Raw genomic sequence first — 13,642 nt, 5'->3', positions numbered from 1 at the left:
ATTTTGCTTTTTTTTCCTTTTTGGATCAGAGCATATCTACATTTATTACTGGAATCTTGGTATATCTTTTCTGTGCAGTTGCCACTTCATGTTAATAGAATATGCTCATTTCAATTCAGCATCTCATAAAATGCTCTGTAAAGAAGGTTTGATGGCTAAATCAATGAATGATGGCCTTTGACAGCAGAACAGTGTGAAATTCTGTTGCAGTAAGAACTATCAAAAAACAAACAAAAAACAACAAAAAAGCAACCCTGATATATATCAAACATTACCGAACATGTGATTAGCGTCAAAGCATGTACAAAATCAAAGCTGAGAAGGACCACGCTATACAAGTGAAATCTAGATTCTATGCCAGTCTTAGGTTCCCTTTAGATCTGCACTTATCAACATTTTTTACCCAGTGCCCACTTCGTCTCCTACAAAGTTTTTTGAGGTCCAAGTATGTGTATACTTCGAGAACAAATCTTTTTTATTTTTATTTTGGGAAGACATAGCAGCTCAACTGCGAGATCTGTACAGGCCACCGGTAGAGAAGCACTGCCCTAAGACACATGGGGGCAGCAAACACTTCACTCTTTAGTAGTCATGGAGTGTGGTCCAAAAGTTTGAGGTTGATCATTTGTGCATGCACACAAACATTAACACATATATCCACACATACACACATACATCACTGTGCATGTCATACCATGCTGCAAGGGGAATATACATGTATTATCCTCTGAACCAACAGAAGTGACACAAATAGAATCAAAGAACAAAATAAATCTTCCAGACAACATATCTTGGAAAACAGGCTTCAGTTTTGGAGACTTTCACAGCAATAAATCACTACGGACCATCACTACTTCACAAGCTGTGCCATGATAGCTTCTACAAAGCAACAAACAGGAATAAAAATTTGGGCAAAAAACTCACCTAAACAGGAGGAAGCCGAGTGACGTGACAGCAGCTCGTCGGACATCATCGTCGACATCGCTGACAGCAAAATGGAGGAGTTTCCTGATGGCTTTGTTGTTACCTGTACCACAGTAGGCGAGGGCGATGGTGTACATTCCAGACCGTCGCAGGATGGGGTCCTTGTCTCGACTCAAACTTTCTATGAGAGTGTCTGCCTCCTCTAGCCTCCCATACATCGTCTACACAGACAGAGTGAATCAATGTTAATGAATCTACTTATACCATCATCATTATCTTTGTAGCCTTCATTAGTGATACATGTATAATCGTGTTCACAATTCATCAGTTGAGAATGATAAGGGCATTAAGGTGCAACGAACACTATGGTTCTAGTGACAACTTAACGCCCTAATCATTCTCAACTGAGAAACTATGATCATAAATATAAATATACACATTTTTGCAGAAAATATCATTATCCTTGTTACCTCTATCACTCACTAAACTCTTATTCCTTCACTATTACGATGTGATCATCATTTCTTCGTTTCTAACATTTTCACAAAACAATCATACTCGTACAATGTACTGCAATCAGTAGTACAAATGTATGTTCCACATGAATTATCAAAACAACATTAAAAAGAATTGTACTGGACTATATAGGAGACTATTCCTCATGCATGTCTTTCCTTTTCTTTTTGTGTTTATTTCTTGGAAGCAGTGTTTGTACATGTATATGAATCTTCATTATGCAAATCTTCATATATTAATATTTGACATGCTTCCAGGAAAGGAAAGCATGATTTCATCTTATGTTACTATGTTTAATTTAGAATAAATGACTTAGTGATTGAAACATAATATGACAAAGCAATCAGCACTGGTGAATAGAGGTATCGGTTCATGGAGATGCTATGCACAGAAGCCATCCAAGTACAGTCAAACCTGCCTTAGCGGCCACCTGTCTATAGCGGCCACCTGTCTGTAGCGGTCACTGAAAACTCTCCCGGAAAGAAAAGCCCTGTTAAAGGCCCTGTGTATAGCGGCCACCTGTCTAACGCGACCAGCGGCCACAAATTTTGTTTCCCTCAGTAGATTTTAACCTGTCTATAGCGGCCAAAAACCCTATGGAGCCGTAGTCGAGCCAATAATTCAGTGTGTTTTTCTGCTTTGTAGCCGTGCGGGCAACGTTCAGTGATTGCCACCGCTGCATTCATCCCTTTTCAGTCATGATAATGCACTGTACAGCTTTCTCCACGACAATACACATACTGCTGTGCAACAATTTCATAAACACCGCCATGCATGAAACACACGGTGTGTGCATACGTACACACATACATATGTAAGGATACAATGATGATACATGTACATGTAAACAATGCACACAAAGGTGGATTACCTGTCTATAGCGACCACCTGCCTATAATGGCCACTTTTTCCGTCTCCCTTGAATGGCCGCTATAGACAGGTTTGACTGTAGATGGTAAACTTACCAGAGCAATACCAAGACACAGGCCTCGAAGAATCTTTTCATGCTGGGTATCTTGAGCATACTGTGTCATCAAAAGACAAAGAAAAGAGAAAGACATGTTTTAATTCACTGTTTGCAGAGAATGACTCTATGTCAAAAATTGGGTTCCCTCCGGACAATACACTGTACTAACATATATGCAGATGGGTATATTTTACTTTTTACACATTTTTACCAAATATTTGTGGAATACTTCATTTAATTCATAATTTCAACTCCTTATTTCTGTGTATGTCATGCCATAGCCATTCCAGAGTCAAACAGAATTCAAATCATTCTTCATCTTTATTGAGACACGATTGAGACTCACAACAACCAGGTAGACAATAAATAGAAGAGACGTATGGAATGCCAATTTGAGGAATACTTACGCTGACCATGTCCTCAATGGCTTGTGCTGATTTGGTGCCCACCATAACAAGTCCCATACCTAGACCAGCAGCCTCACCTACATAAAGTATATAGTCGCAACGTTGCATTATGATGCTTATACACATTTCAGGATGACAACTTGATTAAAATAAAAATCAACATGATTACATGTTTCATTGGCTGTAGCTCTCCAGAAGTAAGTTTGGACTGATCAATCTGTAGGATAATTAATCAAGTGAATATCACTATGCACAATGTTTAGTGTGATTATACTTAAGGAAAGCTATAAGTACTGTATACACCATATATTTAGCGAGTCTAATTTTTTGCGAATTAAGACTTCCACACAATTTTGCGAGCGCTTAAATTTGCGACCGTGGAGCATTGTACTGAACGGAGAAAGTACATGTGTGCGTCACATTCATATCGGGATAAGAGTCATTATTTTTGCGTGTCTTTAATTTCGCAAATAGCACCTGACTCGCGAAATTCACAAAAATAGAAACCTCACGAAATATTTGGCGTATACAGTAATAGAAGCCTCTATTCATGACAGTATGCCCTCTCTCTGGAAATACAACTGCCTCTTTTTCTGTTCAGGACTATACAAGGAAACAGTGAAAAGAGGCTGGATTCAGAAAACCAAACTAAAAAAGAAAAGTGTCTCCTAATCAGCAACTCTTAAAACAGTACTAAAAGTGCAAGTCTAAATTTGTCTTGTTTTGATATCCATCAAACCTGAATGATTGTATATGTACAGGATAACATGTCTTCAATCACAACTCTGCATTGATCACATGACTGTCACGTGACTGTCACATGACCAGCTCACCTGTGACAGCATCATCCTCATACAGATTAAACTTGAGCTGTTCATAGACATCTTGCCTGGCGGACCCCATTGCAGCAAGCCCTAGTCCTAGACATCCACCGTGTCTCACCATCTGGGATGGAGGGAAAGAAAGTTGAAACCATGGCAAAACAATAATTGCAATGCAAACAGCAACTTAACACTTTAGCACTGCATCATGTTGGACCCCCCTTATTGTATATTACAATTACATATTGTATCATCGGTTGCCATAGGGTCAAGCTTACAGCTTATTATTGGCGACCGTTCTGTATGGTAATTCATAATTCATTGCTATTAAAGAAAAGAATTGTAAATGATGCCATACAAAGAATAAATAAATCATATCAAATCAAATCAGATCAACACTGTCAGTTCACAAGGTGTATTATATGGTTGATTCACCCCTTGCCACAGAACAGCCAAAAAGCATGGCCTTGTTAGGGTTAAACTAGTCTGGAATTCCCCCTTTAATATGACCATATAAAAAGCTGACAGTCGTGCCACTACCGGTACAGGCAGACTGGGCCTCTCACCTCCGATGTGGCTTCCTTCAGCTGTGTCAAGAGATACTCAATAATGTTGGCTCCATGGTTGGCATGGATGAGACCTAAGGCGTAGAGACCCCCGCCATCTTGGTAGGCACTGCCTGGGGTGGAGTCCTTCGGGAGGTATGTGGACATTAGATTGAGGGCCTCCTTCTCGTGACCTCTGTGGATGACCCCTAGACTGGCCGTCGCTGTGAATTTTGCCCAGTTTGTGGCTCTTGCTAGCCACTCAAGATTATCCCTGAAATAAGTTTTGATGAAACAATGAAGCTTAAATGAGTTTGAGACAATGAGCAGAATGTTGTTCCTTCTATCACTACTGCAAAACAGTATGAACACAACTAATGGAAACTTAAGATCTCAATAAAATTGCTGCACAAGAATATGATATATTTGAACATCAAATAAACCAAGAAACATAGGAACAAGGTGCCATTTTATAGGTCATTACATCTGCAATAAATTTTGGGCATAGGACAAGGACAACCTCAATTCTTTTTAACTGCATTTATTGATATATTGTGTGAACCTTCATGAAGTACACAGATACCAACTGTTCAGCAAAACACATAACTTTTGGATACAAGAATAGCTTTCTATGTCTACTTATGAAGATACAGGGTTGCCAACATCTGCATATCAAAAAAAACAAATACACAGTACTACTACTTACAGATCGAGGGCAAAAATCGTATCTTAGTTTCAAATGAAATAATTGCAAATACTACACATCCTAAATCAAACTTCAGAGATTTTAAAAAAAAAATCATATTTTAAACAAATCTTCCCTAATCTGATGAAGAAAAACATTGCACACCATGAAAATATACTTGTTGGCAGCTCTGAAGATCGCCATCTAATACTTCTACCCTCCATCCTGTCAATACAAATAGTCCCACTAATCATTACAGCTTGATTTCAAAAGAGTGGTAGTTGAAGCAAATCTATAAACCAAGTGCTATCCATATTTCAGAGCAGTTCTTATCAAAGATGACATATAATAAGTTCTCAAAACCCACATTGGTCCACATCAAGGTTCATAGGTAAAATTAGTGGTGATTTTGACAAAGGTGACAAAAACCATCAATTTCATTATTTCTATGATCTGCATAGAATAATCCTGAGAAGGAATACCTGAGAAAAGCATCACTTGTCGTCCCACAGTGCATGAAGGAGTTTGCTATCACTGTTGCATTGTGGCACACGGAATTCCTCACTGAATCCTGCCGACAAAACATTGATAAGAATGACCCAATGAATTGAAGAAAAAAAAATTCTGAATCAAAAGTGTTAAATTTGTTAGCATTTGAAACATGCACAGTTCTGACATTATGACAGCTGTCATTACATTAGGTAAAAATGAACTTACTGTAAAACAAGGAATGTTCATGTGTATTTTAAATTCCCTTAATTTCACAAGTGCCAACACACACGCAAGTTCTTGCCTACGCACAGAATATGCATTGGATGCCAGTGGCAATTCACGAAAATTTCATGCTGCGAATATATTGTGTTTTACAGTAATACACATTTCTACTGGAAAGGTATCTTGCTTATATTTTTATCATTTCATAAACAATATGGCAACAACTAAAACAATCATGCATGGCTTCACAGGCAATTTAGGTTTCCTAACTTACTTTTCAGCCCCTTTTAAAACCCGCATTACAATCGTAATAACAATCAATCACTGGCAAAAGCAGTGTATGTGAATTTCCAAGCTGTAGGGTATATGATACTAGAATTCCTAAAATTTGTCCATATTTACCAGTTTTATGGCATTAGTATACACACAATGACCAAAAAAAAAAAAAATGTTGTGACCCTGGGAACTAGACAGTGGTAAGTCACAAACCTTGGTGTTTTTGAGAATGAGCATGTCTGTCTTGTTGCTGCGTATGAGAAACTGAAGGTGGATCCCTATGGTGATGTTACCACTCAGGATCTGTGAAAGTTTGTTGACCTTGTCTCTGTGCTCCTTTTCCTCTGCCGACAGCTGAAATTAGAGAGGGTAAAAATTACTTGCGATAGTTATTTAGTCAAAGGTTGTGCTGATCTAGAAGAGGTCCACAGCAAGCTGTCAGTTTCCATGGCAACAAGAAACTGGGAGCAGCAAACATATTTGCGGACTGGATGCTAACTCGTCACATAGTGATCTTCAGCACAGCAAGATGAACTAGAATGGGTGAAATGTGGGCCTATGGCTAAAATCTAGGCTCACACTCATCACCTTATAGTCTGGTCTACAATAAAAGTGACTGACTAAATATATATCATCAGTATACAGGCTGACCTTTCTCATTCACTCTCATTACCGGTCCAGTTTAGTTTCAATCACTTTTCATTCCTCGTTGAAATATTAGGAACGACTATCTGTTTCTAGCTGACATGCTAAATTCCATAAATAATCTAATGCTAATGAAAAACCAAAAACAAAACAAAACAAAACACATATAATTAGGACAATCATACATGACTAAAGGGTACTTTACTTACTGATTTGAGTTATCAGTGTTTAATAGTTATGCAATTTGATTGAACAACCAACCAATACTGACTCAATAGGACCATGTTCAATATGTCACATATGACTTGGTAGGATAAGCTGGTAACTTAAAGGTACTGTTTACCATTGGGAGCAGTGATTAAAAAAAGATGTTTGAGTTATCACATTTGATGCATATGTGTAGGTCAGTTGTGTCACAAAACATCCTACCATATCACAAATTTGCAATAAAACTCAAAATTGTAAAGGAGATATCACTACTTTTTTCTAAATAAACCATAACTGTAAACAATTTATTCTAGAAACAATTTTATTATAACTATTGTTCACATTTTGAGTATTAACATTGATTACACTGATCAATATTTTTACATTGGTTGTTTTTATCCCGAACTCATATTCTAGAACCATTTTAAAGCACTAGAGCTGGGTTTTTGTTTCATCTGCAAATGGTAAATTATGTCTTTAAAAAATGACTTGCTATACACATACACCATGATTCACAGGATATGGCTTACCTCTTCTTCTGCAGGAGGTGCTTGGGAAGGAGTTGTTTCTGTCTTTTCCTTCACTTCATCTACCTCCATGACTTCCCTATCAGTAGGGGAAAAAAATACATAAATGCTGTTCAGAGAGAGCAGCTTGACTTCGTTCATGTTAGTCTGTCAGGGTACAATAATTCACAACAAATACATTTCTTCCTCCATACAGGCATGCAAGGAGTTTACTTACTAACACATTTGCAGCAGTGGAGCAGGTATGCTTCATTATTCTTTGACAGAAACCGGAAATACATTGTTTCCATTCATAGAGCGAGAAAGTTTAATATTCAACACAAAAATGCTTGCAAACACACAAAAGAGATTTCTCCTGAATCACGTTGGATTACGTAATCATTATGGCTTATGTGTTCAGGAAAGGGTGACATATTTTGACTGATTTTAACTCTGGGATAAGTTGCCACTATTGTTTGTTCTTGTTGGATGTTTTTTTTTTTTAACACAAAATAATTAACTGTAATCACTACAGATTACATAGCACAAATTGTTTGCCACACATCTGTGATTTGGTAGTCACTTTCATGTTAATACTTCACTGTACAATATAAAGCAGGTGAAAACCAATTCTCCCCCGATAATATTTGTTTGGGGAAGCGGTTCTGTCGTGCTTACACAAGAAAAGGTTGGTTGCTGACATTTCAACATAAGTTGTAATAAGACAGTATTGCCTTCTTGTTGGCTTTTGTTTTTTACAATAGTAACAATATTCATTGAGATATTAGTTTATATGATAACTACACTAACAAATAAAATATAATTGAATAAAATATTAACATGCATTTATATCATTTTTACAAATATTTGAACATAGAGATGATAGTGGCCTAAGTAAGTTAATGAAAGTACACAAGCTCCTTCCAATATCTCATAATGCATGGCTGCTGACATTAACACATCAAAATCAGGTAGATTCCAATAAGCTAAATTAGGCAGATATTTGTCTTTTACATGCATATAAATAGGCAAAGTAGTCTCAAATCAGGGATATTTTTTTTTTTCCTGTCAGGAAAATAAAGGGTGTTTGATATGTCAGGGATCCTCCTGTAGAATCATATAGACCTGGTAGCTCTATAACTATGCAGTTATTTCTTCCAAAATGAGTGAGACTAGCTCAAGCTCACCCTTCTTTTTTGTCCTCTGATGCCGGAGTGGTGGAAGGAGCCGGAGTGGTGTCTGTGCTGGGAGTGCCTACGGTCTTGAGGGAGGCTAGCACTCTGGATAGAAATTGCTGGGGAGCGCTTTCATACAGGTCAAACCCAATCTGAAAGGCCATCAGTGTCTGGTCCTGTGTACATCACATACAGTGGAAAAGGAGAACCCACGCAATCTGTATAATCCAGGACTTTAATAACAGTTGATGACGACTCTCTTTGGGGTTTTCCCCAGTATCATGACCTCATTTCAGGAGCACACTTTATGTTTAGGACTACAAAACAGTGTTCTTGTGGCTGGTACAATGCTTGCTGAAGTCGTGGTTGGTGCTACATTTTTTTGTCAAACAACACTCACAGCATACTGTAAAAGCTGTTATGTTCACTTACAGATACTTTCAAGAATGAGATCACAAAGAGTTTCGCAAGATGTTGTCTTTGTGATTTGACTCCGAGGCTATCATAGGTGAATGCCATTTAAGTATACATGGCATTATTTTCACATGTTGTTCAATTTGCAGCCAAATAGTGATTCACCAAAATCAAACCCTGGCAAAATAAAAACAGCTTTTACAGTACATCATGATGGCATGGTTTCTCATCAAAATACTGTTGTCTGCTTTTTCATTTTTTTTTTTTTTTTTGCCAATTTGCACTTGAGTGATCACAACTTTAAAAAAGAAGTCATTATTTTCATAAGTTTGACAAAAATAGCATAAACTTTTAACTTTTCTGCTTCTATTCACACAAACACACAAATTTCATGGTAGACTTTCCCTTCAATGCTCCAATTCGGATAAAAGCAGAGATAAACAGTAGATACAGAAAGTTGATACTTACCCCACCCTCCCTCACTAGTTTATCAAGGATGTCTGCCACGGCTGGAGCATCATCCAGAAAGATGAGACACTGACAGACGTTGATAAAGTCTGGAGTCTCAAGGTTCAGGTACAGACGGACCAACACACGTAGGATCTACAGGAAGGAAAGGAAGAAAGTCACCTCTTATTGATAATCTTTTTCTGACACACTCCTAACAACAAGGCCTTGCAAAAAGTCCTGTTATATCTCTGGGAAGAAAAGCAGCTTCCTAATTTTGCACTTGAGGATTCAGTTTCTCTCAATTTACACTGACACTTTTTGAAAATTCAACATTTTGCTACTAATGAATGCATTCACTGTATTCACAGAAAGTGAGCTGTTATTCTTATTCATTTGGCTGATATTCAAATACCTCTGCCTATATAAATCACAGGGTTTATCAATAAATTAAAAAACCGTACTGATGAAAGTAATATAGCCTCAGAGTGTAAGATACTACCTTTTAAATTAAAGGGGAAAAAAATCTGTAATTATGCATGATATTATACAAAGATTTCAGGTTAATGGTCATGTTGTAAGAAACACTACAGTAGATTGCAAAATGAATATTCCAATACTCACTGTGTTCCTAAACGTTCTCATTTGTAGCAATGACATAACAACATCCACACTGTACTTGAGCATGCCAGGCACATCACTCTGTGGGAGAAAGCAATTCAATATCACTAAGAAGTACTACAGACAAGCACTGCCTTGCTATGGCAAAAATGTCAAATTACAATTCAAAACTAAAATTCTACAGTCACAAAGGATGTGATGAAAAGAATATTACAGAAGGTCCAGAGTGACCATCCCAGGACAATTACAGGACCATACTGTTGTATATGGCTATGATGGAAATTGGTATGCAAAATTACCAATACTGCAAGAATACTAAAATATAAAAACTGACAGTTTTATACTTTAATCTATCACATGATATTTCTAAAAATGCATCCAATGACAAATAACAAGACAATTCACTAAACATTCAATATTTATTAAGACACTGACGGAGTTACTTGAAACATTTAAAAAAAAATAGATCATACCCATTTTATGAGTCAGTGAACATGTATATCTTCACTAGACTCCATTGAAAATCTTGAACGATGCAATATAAAAACACGATGGAGTGCTGTGTAGAACACAATAATTCTGACAATGGCTACATAACACCAATCCCTGACAGCCATCCAAGACAACTACCAGTGGTCAACAAAGACAGGGCAAACAATGCCTAAAGAAAGAAGAATGAACAACATGGGACTGTTTTGATCAAGCCTCAAAAGCAACACCCAAATGAAGGTAGATTTGGCCCTCCCCAGCGGACAAGAAACAGTGAGCTCACCGAGCTGCATATGGCCTTCTCAAACTTGTCGACCCGTCTTGTTTCCAGGGCAATGCCAATGGCCTGCTTGTACAACTGCTGCTCAAAGCAGCGCTGGAACATTCGATTCACAATTTCCTCCAGACGGGAGTCAATGGCCTTTTCATCATCGGCGTGGTCGTGATTGTGCACACGTAGCTTGGTGTAGAAATCGATGCACTTTGCTGTAATGCACATTATAAAATGGGTTCAAGAATGTAGCCAATTGGAAGCGCTGAAATGAGTCACGTGTGCGTGCATTAATTTCTTAGTAAATGCACGGCCGGGGCCTGACGTACGTCACAATGTTTACACTAGCAGTGCGCACTCAATCAGTTGTTACAAGTGCGTCACGCGCTACTATACGCGCTGTCAATCCTGTAAACAACTTCTAGTTCGGGCTGCCACAACAGCCGGCGGCCTTTCTTGTGCATAACACGTGGCGTACGTATACTCTTATACGTACGTACAGTACTTATGTGCGGGATTTCCGAGTGCGACGTGCGTAAATGTTTGGGACGAACATCTTCGGACATCTTGACTTTTGAGCGAGTGCTACATGTAGCTGACTGGTATTGACCCACAAAGGTACGTGAATAGTGCTGTTAGTTTTCGACCCTTTTTATAAAACAAATGATGCACAGGATTATTTCGTGGCGTTAGTGAAGGTGCGGCTCACTCTCGAGTATTGACAACGATTGCAAACATGCACTCGGCTATGCCTCGTGCATGTCGCACCAGTGTCAATACTCTCGAGCGTGCCGCACCTTCACTAACACACTCTATCCTGTGCATCATTTGTATACAATACAACAACATTAGTATGGTATAATTGAGCGGCATGGAAGGAAAATAATACAGCACCTATCACAAGTTTGCAGGTTCATCAAATTTTACATACTTTGCCAGTGCTCTTGCAAGACAGAGAGAAGTCTGACTTCTCTGGACTGGAGTCACAAATAGAAGTATTTATTTCTGCGCTAACTACAGGAACATATACTACACTTTACATCCGGCGATTACATAACCCAATGTGGGAGGTGGGAAGGGGAGACCATGCTCGAGGGTAATGGAATGGACAGATGTTATGAGGCGGTGAGATGAGAGAAGGAAAGAGAGAAAGGAATGTGGCTCAGCTTGGGACAGAATGAGCATAGAGTGACCAAAGGATAATGGATAGTTGTTGATACATGTATCATACAGTTCGTCTCAATATACAGACTACAGACACAATATGGTATCTTAAAAATTGTATCCCTGTATCCAATAACAGATTGAAATACAGGCAAAATAGCAGATTTACACGAGTGAAGGATTCGTTAAATACAAGCTAATTTATGCTCACAGCTAATCAATGACAGTGTAAATGAAAATTGACCAACACAAGGAAGCTAGACATGATTAATGCATTATGAAACCACACCTTGACACAACATGAGCCATGCCAAGTACCTAGTAGCTGTTTTTGTCAATGTTCAAATCTCATATTGTATAGCAATGCTCATTTGAAATATGATTGCACAAAATACCACTCAAACCACTTCTTTTTATTTCAAAATGAGAGCAAGTTTAAAGAATACTACTGTAAATAAAGATCATATCTTGCTGTTTATTTTCAGGATGTCAGTCAGTGTATCTGTTTCACACTTTGTATCCCATACAACTAGCAGATCACGAATATGAAGACTACTTACATATCGTTGTCTCTTCATATTCCCCAGTAGCATTCACATCAAAGAGGCTGCCAGCTCCAAGCGCATATGTCAGGGATTCCTCAAAAGCCCCAAGGTGGTAGTACACCTGTGTTTAAAAAAAGAGGAAGGAGATTAATGCTGATCTGTAACTCTATTGTTCAAAGTACTGTTGAACCCATTTCTTAGAAGTAGGGTGACTCCACTGTAGAACAAATGACAACAAAAGAGAGCATCTGTTCAAATTCAACCAGGAAAGAATGGAAAGAAGGGCTCCTTTCTGATTCATGTCTTTTCTCATACAACAATCACAACAAGCTTGTAATTTGATAGCTGTTTTCATTTGTCTGTTTGTTTGTTCTGTTTTGTTTTGTTTTTAGCAGCACGTTTGCTGACAGATATGCTGGTTCATTATGCATTAAATTCTACTCAACTAGACCATAAAATTGCAACTGATGGACAATAAAAGACCATACACCATAGACCATAAAGCAGACAAGAATTAGTGACACACGTGGGTGCAGAGACCTGATCTCTTACCTTGGATGCAACCAGTGCTGCCAGCTGTCTTTGAGGAAATGATTCATCTTCATACAGCATCTCACTGTAGGAGAGACATTTGTTCATTATCATTATATGGCCATAACGGACCTCCACAAGGGTACATTCAACACTTTTGTAAGTTTTACATCAGGTTCTATTGGACACAGTACTTAAAATTTTGCTCATATCACCTGACAACATCCACAAAATAAACTTCTGTATAATGTTGATTGATAAATCACAATACAGCAACAGATTACCCTTAGCAGACATGACATTTTTGCATACTGGTACAGCTAAAAAAGAACAAGAAAAGCAAAACTTTTGCATGTGGATATTGCCACACGAAGTGCATTATTAAGAGTAAGTTATTCCTTCTCAAACTCCGCTATACGCTGATCATCTTTTACTCTCCAGGATAATCACATGGATTGTAATTATACTGAAGGTATAATGCTGATTTCATAACATGGAAATGCTATCACCTTAACTCAAAGTTCAGTAAATGAAATTTCATGTCTCTGATCAACTGCATAATGACTCATTTGCTAAAACCTAAAAAAAGTTGTGATTAATTTCTGCGGATTAGAAATACCCTGTCATACCACATATCAACTATCAAATCAAGTGTATACTTACATCTTTTCAACAGTGTCTGCAATTTCAGCCCAGAAGTCATCTACAAGCTGATTTAGTCTCTCCAAGGCGAAGGACTACACTCAAGAAATGACAAGGGGAAACACAGTGT

General features: G+C 38.0%; 1 protein-coding gene across 1 annotated transcript in view; it reads right to left on the bottom strand.

Annotated features, from left to right (window-relative positions):
* The window catches only part of LOC139726842 (26S proteasome non-ATPase regulatory subunit 1-like), a 76,864-nt gene that overhangs the window by 59,682 nt on the left and 3,540 nt on the right, over positions 1-13,642 (bottom strand). The window contains 14 exon segments of the mRNA XM_071637835.1: positions 925-1,145; positions 2,406-2,465; positions 2,815-2,891; positions 3,648-3,759; positions 4,202-4,454; positions 5,348-5,436; positions 6,069-6,197; positions 8,355-8,558; positions 9,271-9,405; positions 9,874-9,951; positions 10,643-10,845; positions 12,355-12,460; positions 12,892-12,955; positions 13,534-13,607. Of these exon segments, the coding sequence (XP_071493936.1) occupies positions 925-1,145; positions 2,406-2,465; positions 2,815-2,891; positions 3,648-3,759; positions 4,202-4,454; positions 5,348-5,436; positions 6,069-6,197; positions 8,355-8,558; positions 9,271-9,405; positions 9,874-9,951; positions 10,643-10,845; positions 12,355-12,460; positions 12,892-12,955; positions 13,534-13,607 (1,805 nt within the window).

This window comes from Diadema antillarum, unplaced genomic scaffold (genome assembly GCF_040938485.1).
Source record: "Diadema antillarum isolate AM-2024a unplaced genomic scaffold, OU_Dant_1.0 seq00000102_RagTag, whole genome shotgun sequence".
Taxonomy (NCBI): domain Eukaryota; kingdom Metazoa; phylum Echinodermata; class Echinoidea; order Diadematoida; family Diadematidae; genus Diadema; species Diadema antillarum.
The sequence above is the reverse complement of the archived record's forward strand: the minus strand, read 5'-3'. Positions and strand labels throughout refer to the sequence as shown.